At 38.8% G+C, this 21,032-nt stretch overlaps 1 protein-coding gene across 11 annotated transcripts in view; it reads left to right on the forward strand.

Moving 5' to 3' along the window:
* tenm3 (teneurin transmembrane protein 3) overlaps positions 1-21,032 on the forward strand; it is a 500,548-nt gene that overhangs the window by 454,337 nt on the left and 25,179 nt on the right. For 8 of the 11 annotated variants that reach the window (XM_069529751.1, XM_069529750.1, XM_069529755.1 and 5 more), the window contains 12 exons: positions 18-106; positions 1,559-1,678; positions 3,154-3,286; positions 4,991-5,119; positions 7,929-8,060; positions 8,785-8,920; positions 12,482-12,625; positions 14,518-14,589; positions 15,122-15,299; positions 16,571-16,591; positions 20,488-20,612; positions 20,826-20,933. In XM_069529751.1, coding sequence (XP_069385852.1) covers positions 18-106; positions 1,559-1,678; positions 3,154-3,286; positions 4,991-5,119; positions 7,929-8,060; positions 8,785-8,920; positions 12,482-12,625; positions 14,518-14,589; positions 15,122-15,299; positions 16,571-16,591; positions 20,488-20,612; positions 20,826-20,933 — 1,387 coding nt within the window. The remainder of the gene's footprint in view (positions 1-17; positions 107-1,558; positions 1,679-3,153; positions 3,287-4,990; positions 5,120-7,928; positions 8,061-8,784; positions 8,921-12,481; positions 12,626-14,517; positions 14,590-15,121; positions 15,300-16,570; positions 16,592-20,487; positions 20,613-20,825; positions 20,934-21,032) is intronic. The other 3 variants (XM_069529754.1, XM_069529756.1, XM_069529759.1) reach the window with 1 other exon arrangement.

A 21,032-nucleotide genomic window follows, 5' to 3' on the forward strand; every position in this document is an offset into this window, starting at 1 on the left:
CCTGTTATCTTTCTTAGGCTGCGAGGTCTTTCTACCAGCGCATTCACTTTCTAGTGGGTCCTGAATCCACCCATGTAATCACCGGAGACAGTCCATTCAATAGAAGGTAATTATGTCTCTGTGGGTTTTTGTGAATTCAGGGCATACAGCACCATCTGTACACTGTGACTGACCAGACAGATGTCAACAGACTCAGTCAAGCAAACACATTTCAGACCATGTAATTGTAAATTAATCTACAGGTCATTTCATCAAGTTTATTTCTATTGATCATGTTCACAAATCACAATTTGTCTCATAATGCTATTGTTAACGAAGAGTTTATGTTTATGTTGTCTAGTGTATTTGCTGTGCAATTTCTCAATGCAATTAGTAAGCTTTGCTTGCGAATACAAATAGTTAGGTTTTAATAATTGTTGAAACTGGGCTTTTAATACAGTTTTCATTACCAGTGGATTTAAATGAAAAGTAACAAGTTATAACCATCAGGTTTCATGTCCAAACTTACATAAACAGGATAGATTATGATGTAAGTAATGTTTCTTTTAATTCCTTCTCTCTTTTTCTTTATTGTTTCAATTTCTCACTCATATCCTGACACTGTGGTGCCATTGTGTGTGTGTGTGTGTGTGTGTGTGTTGTGATGCAGTTACCAGATTTTTGGTTACCAGGTTTTTGTAAATTGTTCAGGCTGTAGAATGCCTTCTCCTGCACCCTAGTCGATAAGGTTCCCAAATGCCTTTGGCAAACATCACCACCTCTGACATCATCCTATAACCCCTGTGAGAGCATCAACCTCCCTGCTTGTAACACTACCTGACAGTGTGTTTAAAGTCTAAACCCATGTCAACCTCTTTCCGTGGCTCCTTTACCAGTCCTGCTGAATCTACATCTTCATATTCAGTGGTGTTTGGATAGTGACTGACAGATCTCGAGCAAATACACATTTCTTTCTACAGTGATCACATCTAAGCAACTAGATGGGTTTTTGCCAACAGAAACTTGGTTACTCTGTATTGATTTATTCCCTGATCTGTGATTTGCCTTGACATCGGAAAGGGAATGATTAATTCACTTGCAGAGAGTGGAAGTGAACCAGGAGGCAAAGGTTCGCCACTGATATATTTGCGTATGTGTGACTGCACCCTAATGGAGAAAAAAATTATTTGCAGGACTTCACACAAAAAGAGGACGACATCAACTCAGTGGTAAATAGTGTGAACACATTTATGCCAGCCATCCAGCCCACCCATCTCTGAAAACTTTGCTGCCGTTAATAATAGCACTTCATCGCTCAAAAAGTATGTTACCTAGGTTTGTAATTCAAGTCACAGTGTACACTGGTCAGATGTAGCCTTCCTCCATCCAAACTGTGGCTGAGTTAACTGGTGCCTCACCGTACTCAAGGACACTGAACCAGTGGTGTCCCTGATGACTCAATTGTTATCAGTATCTTACAATAAAAAACAAAATGTAATATGTGAAATTAGGTAAATGTAGAATGGTGAAGATTTATTAACACTATGTCTCTACCATTTCTCTCTCTCTCTCTCTCCAGCTTGGTGTCAGTTATTCGAGGTCAGGTGTTGACAGCTGATGGAACACCTCTGATTGGAGTCAATGTGACGTTTGTCCACTATCCTGAACATGGATTCACTGTAACTCGCAAGGATGGCATGTGTGTATTTATTTATTATTTATGTCTATTCACAATATGTGTAACCTCGTGTTTGTGCATCCCTTCATAAAATTGTGTCAACTTGGTTTATTTTTCAAAATTGATGCTTTTCCTTCTCAGTTCACTAAATTACTGTAACTCGAGAATTTCTGGAACATAGAGCTACCAGAAATATAAAAGGTACCTGGTGAAATATTCGACGGGGTTCTGATTACACATCTGTTGCTAAAACAAACCAAGTGGTTTTCTGTTTATGTACTGTATATACTGTTGGATTTCTCACCAGTAAAGTTATTCCACAGGTGCTGCTGTCCCTTCTGCACCTCTTGAATATTGCACAGTTGGAGTTTCTATCACAACTGTACCACTCGTTCATCACACTCCATCATCCTTAATCATTCCCCGTGTTCTTGGTAGAAAAAAGTTCATTGTTCATTTCATCTGCAATTTTTTTTTAAATTTACAAATACGTTTTTTGACATGGTGCTAAGGCTTATGTCCCATCAACTTGTTTATCATATCCCTAAAGCACTCATGCACTGTCAATCTGCTTTTACATTTATATGAAGCAGATCAGTGATCAGATTTCTGTTCTACCTGATACTTTGTAGTGTAATTTGCTGTGTGAGAGAGACAGGCAGGCAGAATGAAGCTTCACTGCACAAACTGTCTGAATTTAGACTCCTGCAAAAACCTTTGTAGTCTCTGCAGTAATAGTCTCTTCACATTATGTGCCATATGTTTATGTCAAAAATTTTAAATATAGACATTTTATAATTTAGAAGCTGTGTACATGGTTCATTGCCTGGCTGTCATGTCTATTTTGTAAAGATTCAATTCTAGACATATTTTTTATCTGCACTTTGAAGTATATGCTCTACTTCGTCTTCAATCCACGCCAAGCAATCGCTTCAATCTCAAGTGCATCTGCCAAAGAGCTTGTAATGTGTAAGAGTGTAAGACTAAATAAATTGGATTCACGTGGATGCAATCAATCACTGCAGAACACACATTCCATTACACACACACAGACACATCTTTTATTATATATATACACAGGATTTTACATTGGCTTCTGAACCTAATCCTTAACCTGATCACCAATATCTAAACTTACCTCAACCTTAAAATTGGCTTCACCTTAAAATGCCCTAATTAACTTCATGGGGAGTGATAACTGGACCACCCACAGGATATGTAATCATATGCACACACAGTACACACACTAAAAATAAATGGGTGGTAATTCACTGAGCCAAAAATGTAATGGAAAAGTTTTAGTTAATCAATTACTAGCCAAGTTACTATTGAGGTTAAGTCCCGCTTGCATACATGCTGCAAACACAACTCAGTCAGTAGGTTTGAATGATTTCAATTGATTTAGTTGATAGCAGTGTGTTCAAACCCTACACATGAATTAATCTATGGATCACATTTACATATTTCTTTGTTTGTTTGTGATTGATCTATTGAAGGTTCGATCTCCTGGCTAATGGTGGGGCGTCTCTGACACTGAGTTTTGAGCGTGCTCCATACATCACTCAGTACAGAACGGTGTGGGTGCCATGGAACGTCTTCTATGTGATGGACACACTTGTCATGAAAAAGGTGGGTGGTGTCACTGCCATCTGTGTGGATATTTGTGTGTAATCACAGGGTCACGCACTGATGACGGGCAGCATAAAATTAACTGCAGGAGTCGAGTTTACAGTTTAAAATGTTGCTGGACTTACTTGTGTTTCTTGAAGACATTTCACCTCTCATCCAAAAGGCTTCTTCAGTTCTGTTGAATGGGAGGTTTCAGGTCTTTGGCCTTTGTGGGTCTGTATCTATGTTTAGAGTTGTCATGTTAAAGGTACAGTGTGTAGAAGTTTGTGATATCTAGTGTTGAAATTGCATGTTGCAGCTGAACACCCCTCACCTCACCCTCTCCTTCCAAACATGAAAAAGAACCTGTGGTAGACTTGAATTGTCATAAAACTCAAAAGGTTTTTAGTTTGTCCAGTCTGGACTAATGTAAAAAACATGGATGTAAATATACATTATTTAAATATAAAGGGCATTTTCTGGGGTAAAGAAAACTACAATTCATACAATTTAGATGAAACGAACTAGTGAAAACATCATGAGAATTATTCTACATTAAATTTCTGCCAATAGATCCCTTTCACCTAAATCTTACACACTGGACCTTTAAACAGGTATCGTTTAGACTCTGAAAACCACACACACACAAGTAAAATGCTCTTAGTGTGGTGAACTATGCTAACTAGCTACAGGGGTGTGAATCACGCTCTCGTCAGGGAGGCTAACAAATCATATAGATTAAATCTGCCTTTCTTCACTGTCACAACATCCCCTTTGATCCCACTCGCTCCCTAAACTCTCTCCACAAATATAAGTAAATGCATTTGATTGAGGGAAAAAAAGTTTGAAGTCCAGAATTCATTGAATACTTTCAACTGAGGGAAACAAAGAAAAACTAAATGTCGAATTCCAGAATAATCGAATACAAAAAACAAAATGCTTTTTGACACAGAATCTGCTCTACTCAGCTCTGACACTGACTCCACTAACTGCATTGTTTTTTTAAAGTGCTAAAACTGGGCGGGGGACTGGGGGGGTGAAGAGGGGGAAAATATATTTGTTTCACCTCAATTTACAATACCTTAAATTAAGTTTGAACTTCTGAGAATGGAGTTGTAGATATCATGATCTTGAATTATGAATAGTTAGAATTAAATTGTAGATATCAGAATCTAGAATTATCACCATAATTTAGTTGTAGATGTCTGTCACAGCATTATCCAAGAAGATGGATTCACTTTTCGAATAAACTGCTGGAAAAGGTCAAATGTAGGTTTTGTCTTTTTGTTAATTAATCAATTATATTAAAATAATTGACAAATTAGGCGATTATCCAAATAACCATTAGTTTCAGCCATTCACAATATCATAAGAGAAAACTGTGTGAATGATAATGGATGTTATATTTGATCCATTAATGAACATGTGACAGGTGCAATGCTCCCATGCAATGTTCAAGGTGTACTTGCTTTTTTGACCAACAGCCTCATGCATCATTGTAAATTTACAACAGACATAAGAAACTCAAAATCCAATTTGATGCATGTATTCTACATATTCTAGACATTCTCACAATACTACTAATAATAAGAGTCATTGTTTTAAATTATCGTGATTGCAATATTGGCCAAAATAATCTTGATCTATCTCTTGCTAGTCTAATTTGTCTTTGACGTGACGTATTCAGTCAATAAACTGATGACATTTTATGTCTGTCTCTTTCAGGAGGAGAATGACATTCCCAGCTGTGACTTGAGTGGTTTCATCAGGCCCAGTCCTGTCATTGTTGCCTCTCCTCTGTCTACATTTTACAGGAGTTCACCCGAGGATGGCCCCATCGTACCTGAAACACAGGTTAGAAATACCACAGACCTACCTGGATATAGCTCTAGAAGCATTTTATCTGTTGTCAAAATTGGAACATGTTTATCCCCCAAATATGTGCAAAAAAGATAAAAGAATAAGAATGACATGGTTAATTAAAATGGATCCATTTCTCCCTTTCTGAGCTCTATTGGGTTCAAGTCTGTGATCTGAAGTGAATTTTCGTAGTTTGAAGTCAGTTTTACGACAATGTTTAGATTTTATCTTTATCTTGCGGCATCACCCAACCTCTACTGAGCTTCAACTGATGAATCTCGACATTATCCTTACTGTTGCTTCAGTACCAGCGACAGTGGCCTGCAGCATTATGTTTTGGGGCTGTCCTTCCATCCGTCCGCCTCTTGTTCTTGTGAACCCAATAGCTCAAGAATGCCTTTGTGGAGGTGAAGGGGCGGAGAGAGCACCTTCACCTGCACCACAGAGGATCAGTCAGCACAGGTGAGAGCTGTTAGCTGATTGATCCTCATGCTTGAAAAGGAGGCAGCAGAGCTGCCCTGAGAACACACACTGGGGAAGAGAGACTGGGTGAAGCCAGAGGTCCAGCAGATAGTGCTGGACCCTTTAAGTTCAATATTTTGTCAGTTCTGTTGGCCAGCATTAAAAAGATGTTGCTGAGCACGCAATGGGTGGACTGGTTCGTCTCTGGCTGTCGTGGTGGGAACCCTGTGGCATGGTCTACTGCCACAGCCTTTAAGGAATTTTTTTCACATTTGGTATAAACATTTGCTTGGACTTAAGGATGAACTGATTATGTTTGAAGGAATCCTTTTACATTGGCACACATATTCAGTTGGACTCAGGGATTAACTGATTTGATTTTGTTAGCAAAATTAAAAAAAGAAATTAAACACGATGCTTGTGGAAATGTTGCTGAAATTTGGCACAAATATTAATTTGGACTCAAGGATGACCTGGTTACAATTTAATTGATTGAATCCTATTATTTTATCTGGAAAATTTGACTGAAAATATATTTAGATTTTATATAATTAAAAGCGCATCAATATTGACAACATCTAAATAATATGAGCCCTTGTCTCATTCTAATTGATTTGAAAGCTAATTAAAAGAAACATATTTTTGAGTTTAGCAACACCACTGATATGAGATTGAGGCTTTTGACTGACTGTCAGAGAAGCAATGGGATAAAAACTAATTGAACAGGTCTGGTCTTGGACTTGCAGAAGAGTGTGTGTGTGTGTGTGTGTGTGTGTGTGTGTGTGTGTGTGTCCTTAACCAGCATTTGATCATTTTTGTGCATGTGTGTGTCAGCTGGCTGACAGGGAATGAGTGTGTGTTTGCATGTGTGTCTGAGTGCAGATCAGAAGTACATGAATGGAGTGCTGCTACTTGGCTACTGGTGGAGTCCATTAGAGAGGAGAGCAGTGAGAGGGCAGTCTTAAAGGGGATGTAATGGATTTGTAATGCACACTAAATGCCTAATTAAAAGGCAATGGTGCAGTTTAAGAGTTCATACCATGCAATCCAAATGGATCATTCCCTAAAGAGTCTTTATATTCCTGAAGATTTTTCTAAAATGTATACATATCAGAGCACACACATGCATTTATAGTAGCCACTTGTATATTTTTTATCTTGCAGCATTTTTAAACCATTCTTATCGTGTTGTTTGTTTGTTTTTTGCTTAAATTGATGGACAATTAAGATATTTGTTGTCGGTCTGGGTTTGGCTTTTATAAATCTTTTAAAATGTATCTTCTCTCAATAGCAAACAGTCATTAGTTTGATATTTAGGATATATTTATTACAATTTTCTATACAATGTGAAACAAATTTAATCTGCTATTCACACCTTAAAATATATCTGTTTTTTTGGCCTTACAACACCCCCTCCGATAAGGTTGGGTGCAGTGTTCTGCAGTCTGTGATGTTTCCACATATGAGAGCAGTATGTGAACACACTGCTCATTTAGTAGTGAAACTAAATTAAAATGTGGTTATATGGAAGGAGCCTTAGTCATATATCTATTTTGTTGTGTTCAAAGCTGTTTGTTTGATAGGGACACACATCTCCTGTTTTCATTTCCTGCTCCAAGTGGAGATTTTGATTTGAGGAAGTTAGGTGTGTAGAATAATTTGCAAGTCCCAGTCATTGCATCTTTCTGGCTCTGTGATGGCCTGTAGATGATAACAGACCGGGAACGTTTTTGCTACTGAGGTACAAGCAATATATTTCATTGAAATGAGCATGAAGGCCATCATATCTCTTCTCTTACGAACATTTTACTCACAGAAATCCTGGGCTCTGCTTTCATCTTCTGAGCTTCTGCAGTCTGGTGCTATACTTTTTCCTAACTTACCTGCACTTTAAAGTTGTATGTGAATGCTTGGGTTGCTGCTGCTTATGCTGTCACTTCTTGGAGATTAAATGTGAATTCTTGTATAAATTGATTAATGTAATTATGATTTGGTCCATTAACTGTCACATTCCACTCTATCACATTAAATCAAAAAAGCAGATGCAATCATATGTCACTTAAAGGGATAGTTCACCGGGGGAAAAAAATGAAAATTCACTCATTATCTACTCTAATAGTGAATTGTGAGTTAAATGGCAGGCTTGAAAATTAGCATCTATGGGCAGCACTTTTTCTATGAAGGGAAATTTGTGGTTTAGTATCTTGCCCAAGGACACCTTGACATGCAGATGGGGAAGAATGAGATCAAACTGCAAAACCTTCTGGTTGAGATACCGGTCGGGAAAGTGAAATACTGTTATATGATGATATGCTTTCTGTGTCATTTTATTATTCCGCAGGTTTTACATGAAGAAACCTCGATACCAGGGAGTGACCTAAACCTTATCTATCTGAGCTCCAGAGCAGCGGGATATAAACCAGTCCTCAAAGTCACCATGACACAGTCATCAATACCTTTCAACCTGATGAAGGTGAGAGATATAACATACAACAACATATACCCAAAGCCACTGATCACTGATCAGTCAGCTGGTCAGCATCACTGCAACTGTATGTATGAACTGAATTCATATAGCACTTTTACATCAGAATTTACACAACCACTCAAAGCTATTTACCCTAAAGACCCTTTCAAATAGATTGCAACTGCAGTAACCCTGCAATCTGACACACATTCTTTTCAGTGGCAGTGATGAACACTGGAATGTTCAATAGAAACAAGTATTCAGCCAGGCACTGGATGCACAATAGAGGAAAAGTTGATATTGTTTGAGTGCGGTTTGGGACACATTTTCAGAATCTATCCGAGCCTGAGAGCAAACTGACAGAGCCTAATCAGAACCTGACAGACATTCTTACTTTTTTGTCTGAACCTGATCCAAGCGCAATGTAATGTGAAAAATCAGCTCAGCCTCTATAACTGACCCAACACACTTGGTTCAAGTGGACACGTCAGGTCTGTTTTAACAGTCAGGAAGCTTGTTGTAGGTAGGGGAATTGTGTAAACTAACAAAGAAACAAAGAAATGAACCCTGAACGGGCAGCATTACACAGATTCAGGGCGGTGGAGGGCTGCGTGCTGAATCCGCATTCTATCTGAAGGGCCTTGAGAATCACTTTCACCCAAACAGCTTTTCTAATTTTACTCAGCCCCAGACCATTTAGCAACCTTTGTGTCTGATGCTGTTTCCCCAGGTTCACCTAATGGTGGCGGTAGTGGGTCGCCTCTTCCAGAAGTGGTTCCCTGCCCAACCAAATCTGTCGTACACCTTTATCTGGGACAAGACGGATGCCTATGGCCAGCGCGTCTATGGACTATCTGAGGCAGTTGGTGAGTTCTTCGAGACTTAGTGGAACAAAAACATCAATTTTAGAATGGTTCATTTATTAACCATGCACAAACCTGTTCTCCAATTATATTTGCGTTATTAAAAGTTCTAAAGGAAGATGACATGGGGTTGGTCAGTGATAATTCAGCTCTGATCTGCTACTGTGGATTTATAAACCTAATAGACTTTATTGATTTCATATTTCTCCAGTGCAAATGAGGCTGCTTGCATTGCAATCACATTAATATGCAAAGTTAAATAGGTAAACTGTTCTATAATTGTCCACAGTAACTGAAGGTAATTATGAAGGCATTTCTTTTTCAATTTAATTATTTACAAATTTGTCTATGTACTAATATATTGTTTTAATTCATTTGAACTACTGGTTCATTTTAAACAAAGAATTAATTGAGCTCATGGATTAATTGAGGTACAGTGTTAAATACACTATGTTGGAATCATCAGCATCTTCCCTGGTTTTGGGTTTAATATTACTTTGTAGACTTAATGTTTGACCTTGTTTTTGTGTTTGTATGGATTTTGAATTTGCATATCAGTTATTTGGACATGTAATGTCCTGTGTTTAATCTTCGGATATTTGGTTTTGTATCTCTTTTCTTGTGTGTCTATCACTTCTTTATTTCCTGTCTGTGTCTGCTTTCCCTCTTCGGGTGATTATCCTGATGTGTGTTCACCTGTGATCAATGATCCTTACCTCTCCAGTCTTCTTACCTCTCCAGTCTTGTTTGTTGGCTCATCTGTTCAGTTAGAACTCTTCCTGTTCCTTTGACTGATGTTTCCTCATCTTTGTGTGGGATGTTACTTAATTTATTGCTTGCCCATCTGCCTCCATGAAAGACAGTAAGTCATCTCCTTACATGTGGTTCCTATTTTCTACAAACATCATATCATGTTAATATTTTCACCTTAATTGTGACCCTTCCTTGATGACCCAGGGATGAAAGACACCTTTAACTCTGGAGGAACATGTATTTTTACCCGTAACAGTAACAGTATTGATGTACGAGAGAAGTGGAAATGAAATATATAGTGTATTTAAATTGCACCAGTGTTTTCCAAAAATGACTCTGATATGTGACTGTTGAGCAGAGGGGGTCTCCTCCAGTGCAGACCTGTAAACATGCTGTATATAAAGCTGGAGACAACCACAGCTAAGGTCAAATATAAACATGACTGTATAATATGTACAGTGTGCATACAATTCATACAACAAGAGAGCATTACACTGATCACCTTACAGTAATAGTATTATTCAATATCAGTCATTCAAATCATTCAGTAGAATTTTATTATATGGCCCATATTCACAAATCACAGCTTGTTTCATAGAGCTTAACAAGGTGTGACATCCTCTGCTCTTGACCTTCAGCAAGAGTAAAAGGCAAAAGGTCTGTATTTATAAAGCACTTCTCTAGTCTTGATGACCACTCAAAGCACTTTACAGTACAGTTATATCACTCACCCTGTCACACACATTCATGCAGTGCTTTTACGTGCAGCACTTTCTCTAGTATACATCATTCATACAATGGGGTTTCTTGGGTTCAGTATCCAGGCAATGTCAAGATCAATGGTCGCCAACCCGTCAATAGCGATCGACCGGTCGATCTCGATAGTCTCACTGTCAATCCTAGTAACTTTCTGGCCTCTCTGGCTGCGGTTGTACCGCAGATCAGCAGTTATCTGTTGTTCACATGTGCAGTAAGTTGCCTACTAGGGGCAGAGCTGCTAGTTTATCCACTGCATTTCCTTCAGTAAGTCGGATTATGTATTACACTAAAAGTCAGGACTCTATGGTATGAAGACGCACATCTTCTGGTCTGTCGATAACAATCAAAGCCTCGTTAGGACAAATGAATTGATTCGGAAAGTTAAACGCAGGAGTGCTTTTACTCGGGTTCGGGAAGTGTTGGAAATACGTTCGTGACATAGACAGATAAACATTGTGTTTTACAGCAGAATAAAAACAATCTTTCACCTGATTTTTTATGTTTATCTGTTGAATTTATGTCACAAACATGAATGGTTGCAAGACTTTCTGTATGTGTTTAAAATAAAAGCACTCCAGTGTTTCTGTTGACAGAATCCATTTTTTTTTTGTTAGAAAATTGTGAAATATTTGAGTGTACAGGACTACATTTATACAAGGAAATAGTCAAATTTATGGCCATATTTAAGGCAAAGTCTATGTTAAAACAGTAGCAGCTCCTCTACAGAGCATATTGTTGAGCTGAGAAGCTAAATATTGTGCATTGAACAGATGCTGGTACTGATATTAATACAGTGCATCTATGAGCAGCCGTTGTCTATTATACATCAATCATCGATGCCAGCACAGCCACTAAAGGCATTGTGGGGTTCAGTATCTTGCCCCAGGACACACAGAATGGGAGAGACGGGGATCAAATCGCCAACCTTTTGGTTGCCAATCTTCAAGTTAATGCGTCTTTCAGATACTATTTTCGGATTTAAAAAGTGATGCCGCACACAAGACACCGACAAAGACGTCTAGAGAGTTTGTGGTGACAAGGGCCAACCCTGATGTTGATGTGATGCAAACAAAAACATGTGATTGGCACAACACAGCAGAATTAAAATGTCCCAGCCTGCCTCTGCCTGCTGCACCACCCCTCATCTGAATCCTGCTGAGGATTTGTTGCTGTTGTGAATACATCTCAGCAGAGAATCTCCTGCTGTGTTGAGAATGTGTGAAAGGCAAACTGCAGAGAAAGTCTGGACCCAATGCTTCATTGTTCCTCTGCAGGATATGTATGAAAACAGTTAAAGATTTTTATAGTGCGGCTAATGCTTACCATAGGCATATAAAGCTGGCCAATGGGTTCCTTGTTTGTTTTTTCATAGCATCATAGCAAAAACAAACTTGTGGTTTTACTTTGCAGAGAAGTTTCTAAAGAATTTTCTAAATGTTTCTAAAGAATTCCATGAATTTTGCTGCCATGAAGGAGTTCAGCACCTGCGACTCCTGTCAGTGTCAGATATGATGAAATACAAATCTAATTATCAAATGAGTTGGCGATGATTTTGACTCGTGGTTTAACCCATTACCACCCACTGCTGCAGTTAAATACAAGAACATAGAAACTTGGTCTGCAGACTAAAGGCACACTCCCACACCACTGACCACTGACTACAAGGCGCTGTATTCAAATTCCTCTGACAATTTACAATGCACAAAGTGTGAAAGTGTGAAACCGATGAGATGGACATTCAATGAGATATGTGTTCTTCATGAAGACAGACAGACAGATAGACAGACATTTGTGGAATTAGTTGGTAGACGTACCTCACAGAGATAGGCTGACAGCTCTGACAAGTATCGTCTCAGTTGAAGAAACAAAGTTCAATGTGTGTCAAACAATGTGTTCTTTGTGAGCAGAAAGATGAGATTAACTCCTCTTCATCTTCTAACCCGTCTATTTCCTCTTGCCTGAATCACAGAAGCGTTCCTGTTGGGTTTGGTTTGAACGGAGCACAGTCAAATAAAAGAGTTGACAAACCTCTCTTGGTGCCTGTCTTTACAGTGTCTGTGGGCTTTGAATATGAGTCCTGCCTGGACCTCATCCTGTGGGAGAAAAGAACAGCCACTTTACAAGGCTACGAGTTGGATGCTTCCAGCATGGGAGGGTGGATGCTGGACAAACATCACATTCTGGATGTACAAAATGGTAGGTGTCACAAGAAAACACAACTTGTCCGGTTAAACTGCAGCTGCATGTTCACATAGTCTCATATAAGTGAGAGTGTTGAATGAGTGTTTAAATCAATGTCAAACACTTATTTATGTGAGAAACTTTTACTGCCCTCTCTTTTAACACAGCAGGGGAGTTCCTCATTTTTTTCTTTAATGCTTTGCCCAACCCCCACCTGCACGCACACACAAATGTTTTCCAAGCAGGCAAGTATTTGGATACCTGTGGAGAGTGCAGTACAGCATGAGTGGAACCCTCCTGGCTCAGCCTATATTGATCAATTAACATTGACTAATGGAGAGCAAGATGAAAGAGACAGGAGGAGAGGATAGAGGGAAAGGGAAGAGGGATATAGAGGTAGGTAGATAATCTCCTGAAATTATGCTGAGGAGCTGTATATGAGAACAAAATACTAGATAATGTCAGCGTGAGCCCATGTGAGAATACAGAGAGAGATTATCAAGAGGATTCAAGTAGGCAAATTGATGATGTGTGTCTAACACATAGCAAAACTAAAAGAACTAAGAAGTTTGGCTTAGAACTATTGCCCTGTCAAAAAATATTCTGAAACTTGCACCATGAAACACAAAATAGGTCTATCATTGGTCATCCCATGTCAGATCATCCTCAAAAAGCTTCAATTATTGATGAAATTTGGCACGCTGATTTGGTCATATGAGAAACATATGGAATCAAACTTTTATTTGTCTTAAATGGATGCATAAGGGATATATAAGCTTAAGTTTGGACTTCTTGGGGGGACCTGGTACATGTGTGAACACAAATGTAGCTTAAGTGGCTTGGTGGGGAGTCACTGCACTATGCTAAGATGATAAGGGCAGTGCACATAATAATCCTTCTGTGGGTTTTGCAATTCTTTGGCAGAGTCTTGAGTGTTATAGCTCTCCAGAGGCAATTGAAGCTTCTGTCTGAAACAGATTTGATGACTTCCCAAAGCTCAAGATAGAGATCGTCAGAGGCTCCAAACTTGGAGATCTGCCCCTAGACATTGAAATGGCAAAGCATGAGGGTACTTGCCAGGACTAAGCTTTCTTGACACAGCAAGTTGAATTAATTAGATTGTGAAGAAATTGTGTCAAAACATCCAAGAACACTGCATGACTTTGTGGTTTTATTTAAGAGCAAGCATCACGTTCCATATCTCCCTTTCTCTTTCTGTATCACTTTACAGAAATAAGATATTATCCTAGCTTAGCATTTCCTACTTCCAGCTCAGCTGCATCCAAAAATGATGGGTCTTTATCCAAACAATGGAAAACCAAACCTCCTATATAAGTCACCAAGACTGAAGTAGGAAACCCCTCTTTGCAGATATTTATATATTTATTTTGTTTGTGACATAATGGGCAGAAAGATATTGAAACTGTGGTGACAGATAATTCCCCCTGGCTATTTTGCCTTGAGACCCAGCCTCTCTAGAAGAGCAGGGAAGCTAACACGCAGCAACAAAAGGATCATATGATTGAAAGGCAGCTTCAGGCCCAATCCCATTTCACCCCTTCTCCCTACCCCTTAGCCCTTCCCCTTCTTTTTGTGCATTCACATGTAGGGCTAGGCTGTCCCAATACCTGTTGGGACGGAGTGTTAGGGCCAAGTGTTAGGGCCTTGTAGCCCTCGAAACTGAGACGCACACTTCAAACCAAGGGGTAGGAGAATTTCCCAGAATGTCTTGCCAATCACCGGCAAGCTGGGAGAGACTACATTAATACGGATTTAAAAATTACAATAATGATTGTAATATCTTAGTTTAATATCATTTCAATGTATTATGGTTATGTTTTTCACCCAAAACAATCGCTACTGTGCCTTTGCTCCTATCGCTCATCTTCATATCTTCTCTCCACCAGGTATATTGTACAGAGGTAACGGTGAGAACATTTTCATCTCCCAGCAGCCTCCTGTCATCAGCAGCATCATGGGTAAGTACATATAAAAATTTGATTTATTTGTTTGAAATGGTCATGGGATTTCTTGATTGTTCTTCAATAACTTTGACTTGCATGAGTGATTTCAGAGAGCCAGAGTAAGTGAAAACAATAAGAACTTAATGACAGAATTGAAGATTCAATGTAGTGTGTATGTAGATTGAATTATTAGTTCTAGTGGCCATCAGAGGAACTGTCAATTTCCTTATCCGCTGTAGTCCTTGGCACCACTAAATCCTATTGCTCTGACCCGTGGTGTCAGTGTCCATTTGTTTTTACCTGAAAGAGTTGAGCTATAATTATTGGACAAAAAGTCTTCTGAGCTTCAAGGTATTCAAAAGAACCCCAACTGGGAATTAAATCTAGGGTCTCCATCTGTCTTGCAAATAAATGCTTGGTATAACGGTGTTCAACAACCTGGTCTGATAAAATGTATATGGAATTATATCCAAATGACCAGTCTGTCATGTGGAGCAGAAACCACAGGATCGATTGGTAAAAAATGTATTTCAACATCGTCTTCTAGGAAATGGGCGTCGCCGCAGCATCTCCTGCCCCAGCTGCAATGGGCAGGCAGAGGGAAACAAGCTCCTGGCACCACTTGCTCTTGCCTGTGGGGCAGATGGCAGTATCTTTGTTGGAGACTTCAACTACATCAGGAGGATTTTCCCCTCTGGGAATGTTACCAGTGTCATGGAGCTTAGGTAAGAGAGCAAAAAGAGGGAGGATGGTAGGTGATGGTGGTACTGGAATTTGAATTTGACACATGCTCTTACAGAGCAGGATCCGTGTTAAACTGAGGTCAGTCTGCCTGCTGAAAGCTTGTTGAGTTAACTTGCCCAGCAGTGTTTACTAGGTTAATACTGAATCAGGCCTGCCTGCTAAGGATGGTAGAAACTTTATGGATGTTTTAACTAGCTACAAATGTGAGCAGGATTCTGGTGCTGCTGATGTTCAGTCTAACTATGACAGATGGTCAGTGTGTGCAAGAGAGAGCAAGACAGTGAGTGAGCGACACCAGGGCACAGGTCTACAATGAAGCATCATTTAGATTTAGAAGTCCTTTTGTCCATTTTTCATCCAGGTTTCCTGGCAAAGACACACCTAAATCCCTACACACACACCCTCAGATCTTTTCTGACTAGTTGGAACATTAACTTGCCATGTATGCTTCTCTGTGTGGTCAAGAACAGTTTACTTGTGTGCATTTTTGGCTCAGTCTGACATATTTCTACAAGTCCAGCGTTTGTGGGGAAAAAGGTGAACATAGGCAAATATTGATCTGAATTTGTGGGTGGAGACTTGGTGTAGATTCTGAGAGAGGTTTTGGTCTAATCCCAATTAATATCATTTGGGACTCCATATCTAAACATTTTACTGATTTTTCAGACCTAGGCATCCTAGTTTGACCTTTCTGCACTAGTAGCCCAGAGACCAAAATATATATATAGTAGCAAAACATTGAATTTATTAATTCATTAAGTCTCATGGATTTAAATACATTTCTCTGCCTAAGTTCTCTTGGCATCATTCCTTCCTGCACTCAACTGTTCAGCTCCACATCATGATCATGTGTCTTGTAGGACATTTAAGCAGTGCTTGAAAGTATAAAGGTAGAGTAAGAGAGATGCATTGCCAGATTGGGCACTTTACCACTACTGTTATAAAAATTTGAATACTTAGACTTTACCCAGTGTTAAAGGATAAGAAAAACACAATCATTAAGAGTTTAAAACATGCTAACATGCTTCTGGCCCACTTTCAATTGCTTATTTATTAAAACCTCCAAACTGTCTGAAAACTATTCCCTGTTGACTCCAACGAGCTATAATTCCATTTTTACATATTCACTCCAAACATCTAATTGTTTTCAAGTAAGGTTGCTTTTGTTGTAATGTCTATCAAGCATCACTGTCGACTAACTCTTGTTTCTTCTGTTTTCTACCCTTGCTTGCTTGCTTGTTCTGTATTAAAGAAATAAAGATTTCAGACATAGGTAAGAATGACTAATATCTTTCAACCTATAACCTTTTAATTTCGATGTCCATTTTATGTTGCTTGTACACCTGAGTCTTGTCTTTGGATATTCCATCTTTCAATAAAAACAATCATTGTCACTAATTCCAAGCAGCTTTTAGACCTTAGAGCATCAAGGAGGCCTTAAGATTAGCTAGACATAACATAATTAAAAACTAATTTCATAATCCCACTGTGTACCTTAGCAGTGGGTCAATGTAGCGTCCTGTCTGCCCTCAATCAAACATGAAAGATGATGAAAGCATCACTGCCCAGAGAGAATATTCTAAACTCTTGTTAGTCATATTAAAAAATGTCAAATCAACAACAGTTGGAGCTCTTGGCAAATGTAGGAGAAATTCTTCTTGAATGTTGGGGGTTGCAAATTCTCTAGAGAGCACAATGTGATGAATCAAATCTCTTTACTTCATGCAGCATAAAGAGCACACCCACATAGTTGTTCTCTGCTAGACTTTGAGATTGTCTTGGTATTACTTACCTCAGGAAAACAGCCATTCTTCCATGTGTTAATCAAGCTTTCCTTATTGCATGTTACCTTTTAGTTGATTGTCTGGTGACTCTCATCTGGCTGCTTATGGCATGAACACAGAGCATAACACAGACATCATCTGTGTACCCAGCAAATGATCACGTGGCACATGGCACACAGGCATCTTCTGACATTAACATCACCCAAAAATCAATACCTCTTCTACTGAAAAAATGAAGCTATTCATTTTCAAAATGTTGCCCTTTTGACACAAAGTGTCAACATATAAATAAATAATTACACCAACTCCCCATCTGAATAACTTTCAATATATAGGTTTCCTCTGGCCTGTTTAAATATAAAATACAGATCTTCACTATCAAATGGTATTTTGGTAAATAATTCTCTTTTTTCCTGATCAACTGTTCTGTCATGACTGTTTCGACTTCATCTTCTAACCTGCGTAGTGGCATGCCTATGCCACTTCTGCTCTCTGTATGCTCTTGCTCCCTTGATGATATGTTGTTTCTATTCCCCTGTGTAAGAATGTTTGTCGGAGGATCAGAATTGATTAATCAGTTTGACTGTTGAGTATAATTGGGTCAGTGACTGTGTGTGTCAGCTTATGTGAGGCTTTTTGATTTGTAGTCACCTTGCTCTGATCAGTAGGATTGGAATACAGCTGCAATTCATTTTGTACCAAGAGGCACTATTAGCTAATGGTTTGCACTGGGATGTATGTCTTTCCCCATGTTGTCAACAGCACCTGGTATGGTTCTGTCCACCAGGACAAATTTAACTCTGCAACAAATTAACTGTACCTCTGTATGTGGCCTTCACTGTTTAATTCAGTTCAAAGTGGTAAACAGAGTTGATGTTTCCATAGCCCTTACCATGAAAAATATTAAAGTGCTCTCTTAGGTGTTAAACATTAAATGGTAAATAGTCTGTATTTATATAGAGCTTTTCGGTAACACTTTATATTAGGGAAACCACAAAGTGAACATATCCAAGCACTTAAATGTAATTCATGTACAACAACTTCCTTACTTACCATCAATAAGCAGTAATTAGGAGGTTATTAAGGGAAAACTGTTAATCAATGGAGTAGTTGCAAAATAAGGTCATTAAGAATAAGGCATTAATAAGTGCTTTATAATGACTAATAAAGAGCCAATATGCCTCTTATATCCACGGTAAGAAGAAACTAGTTAATGGTTGATATGTGTTCCCTAATATAAAGTGTTACCAGCTTTTCCTACTTTACAGTTTGCCATTCACACATTCAGACAGTGCACTTATGGGCGGCATTGTTTTCTATGAGGGGCGATTCAGGGTTAGGGATCTTCAGTACACTTTGGCTTGCAGACGGGGAAGACTGGGATTTTGACATTGTCCTATATCCTTTGCTACACTTCTGGCTTGTCGAACAGTTTTGCTCAAGTTAAAGGACACTGTTCTGCCCACTCACACCCAGTAGTTGATAGATTTATGTCCCACTAACACCTTGAAAAAAAATCAGATACATGGAGTTACTTTCTAAATTCATTCCAGACTATATGAATATTATGAAAAGCTTCATTATATTACACATTGTCCATTTATTCATTGTAAGTTGTTGGTGTGGCAGGTAGATATCAGTATCCACAGCTTCCTGGCAGTGACTTGGGAGGGATTGTTCTATTATTAATTTGACATACAGGACACACACATCCTTTGTCATACTACTGCAAATTATGGCCCCATTATGGCCCCTGACAGTGCCCATCACTGTCGGCAATAGACAAAGTTTTAACCGGAACTTTGCTCTTTGAGAGATGCTTGTGCATGAGTCTTATAGAGGTTTACATACACAGGAATGTTCTTTTTCTTCTTTTCACACACAACCAGTCTTACAGGGTGACTGATCTGATTTTCAATTACAGCAGAATGTAATCCGCATCTGCCCTCCCCTCCATATCTGGGGCACTGACTGTGGTAAATGAAAGTATTTTCTTTATGTTGACTCCTATGACGTCAAAGTGCTCAGCCAAAGCACCTACATCATCTCCCTTAGTTTTGTAGCATGCAGCCAAGTTCCTCTATTATCTCTTTTCCTGTGCTGTATCTTGCAGTTGCGTATGACGTCAGTGTAACAGATTATAGTTTATTACCGTAACCGCACCATTATTATTGTAACCATGTCAATAAATGACTTACTAAATTCTCAATCATGTCACTGTCATATTGTAAAACAGATTTTTACACAGTGATGTGCAATGTTTTGGAAGGCATAAATTATGCCCCTTCAATAGTGGCATAATATTACAAAATGCTTGTAAGCAGAGAAAAACAATGAAATATGTAAGATACTTTTTTTGCTCTTTTCTATGCTGTAGGCTGATAGGTTTCTTTTTACTGTCCTCCCGTCTGAAAATTAAATTCAAACTACTTAGTTGTTCTCTATATCTTCGCGTACACTTACAGAGCAGTGCCATGTGTATAGCTTCTTTGCCACCGGCAAGACAGTGATTGGATTCCTGGATTTTTTGACTCATCCAAATGTAGTTTCAATTAAATTTCACTTTTCAATTAAAAAACAACTTTCTCTTGGTAGGACTCATCAAGTTGGTGTTTTATTACCTTTGGTCACTCCTTTATGTTAACTGATTGTTTTTTCACTCCCTCCTGTTCTCTTCACATTAATCATTCACAACATCCTTCATTCCACCTATACATCACTTAATTAACTCCTTTTACAGTCATGGATGTCTTTATTCTGCATTGCCTCACATTTTTCCCTTTTTCTTTATTTACTCTTTATGTCACTGTGTATGATGAGCAGAACAGATCTTAAAGACAGTCTTTACATATATTCTAACACATCAAATGATGAGAGTTGAAGTGATTTCCTGCTTGTAAATAAATGGTGTAGTCTGACTAAAATCATGGATTTTGTCTGCGCTGCCTTGAGTCTTGAAAATGTTTTGATTTTAATGGGACATATCTGAGCCTCTCAAGTACATAAAAACACACACACTGTCAATGTTTAACTATTTTATTTACCAGCCTGTGATCATCTACTGATTTTGACGAACCTGAAACTCATGAACAAAGGATGTTGCACATGTGTGTATCTGTGTGTGTCCATTATGTCTTCATTATCACCAACTCATTTCACATTATGTTTCTGAGATTAAGTTGTAAATCTGCTCTGTTTCATTGTAAATTCATTATCCATCTGTAAAATTGTTACAGCCATAAACCGTGTTTGATTTTTCCAGTCTAAGATCTGGATCATATAGTGATGTGTCAATGGATTTTTAGTGTCTGTGCTCAGTAGTTAAAGATACAACTTGAATGAATTAATTACATCTTGTTTCTGCCTTTCCATCTCTTTGTTATAGCAACAACCCTGCTCACCGTTACTATTTAGCAACCGACCCAGTCACAGGGCAGTTGTATGCATCGGACACCAACTCACGACGAATCTACCGACCCAAGATGCTTAGTGGTGCCCGTGACCTCATCAGTAAGCATTTTTTTAATGAAATGTTGGAAGAAATCAAAGCTTTCAGTTGTGATTTTTTATGAAGTGTGCTCACACATACTGCTTCAAGTGTTAAAAAGGTATAGGCCAGAGACTGTTGCAATTAATGCAGTGTTTGTGTGTGTGTGTGTGTGTGTGTGTGTGTGTGTGTGTGTGTGTGTGTGTGTGTGTGTGTGTGTGTGTGTGTGTACTCAGGTAATGGTGAAGTAGTTGCTGGTACAGGTGAACAGTGTCCTCCGTTTGATGAAGCACGCTGTGGAGATGGAAGAAAAGCTACAGAGGCACAGCTACTGGGACCAAAAGGTACCACAATCCACGAGAAATGTCTAAAGCTGCAGAAATGTTAGACGTCTTCAGCACTGGGCATGTGCACAAAGTGATTTGTTGATGTTCATTGGAGTC

Source organism: Paralichthys olivaceus, chromosome 8 (genome assembly GCF_024713975.1).
Source record: "Paralichthys olivaceus isolate ysfri-2021 chromosome 8, ASM2471397v2, whole genome shotgun sequence".
In the NCBI taxonomy this organism is placed as follows: domain Eukaryota; kingdom Metazoa; phylum Chordata; class Actinopteri; order Pleuronectiformes; family Paralichthyidae; genus Paralichthys; species Paralichthys olivaceus.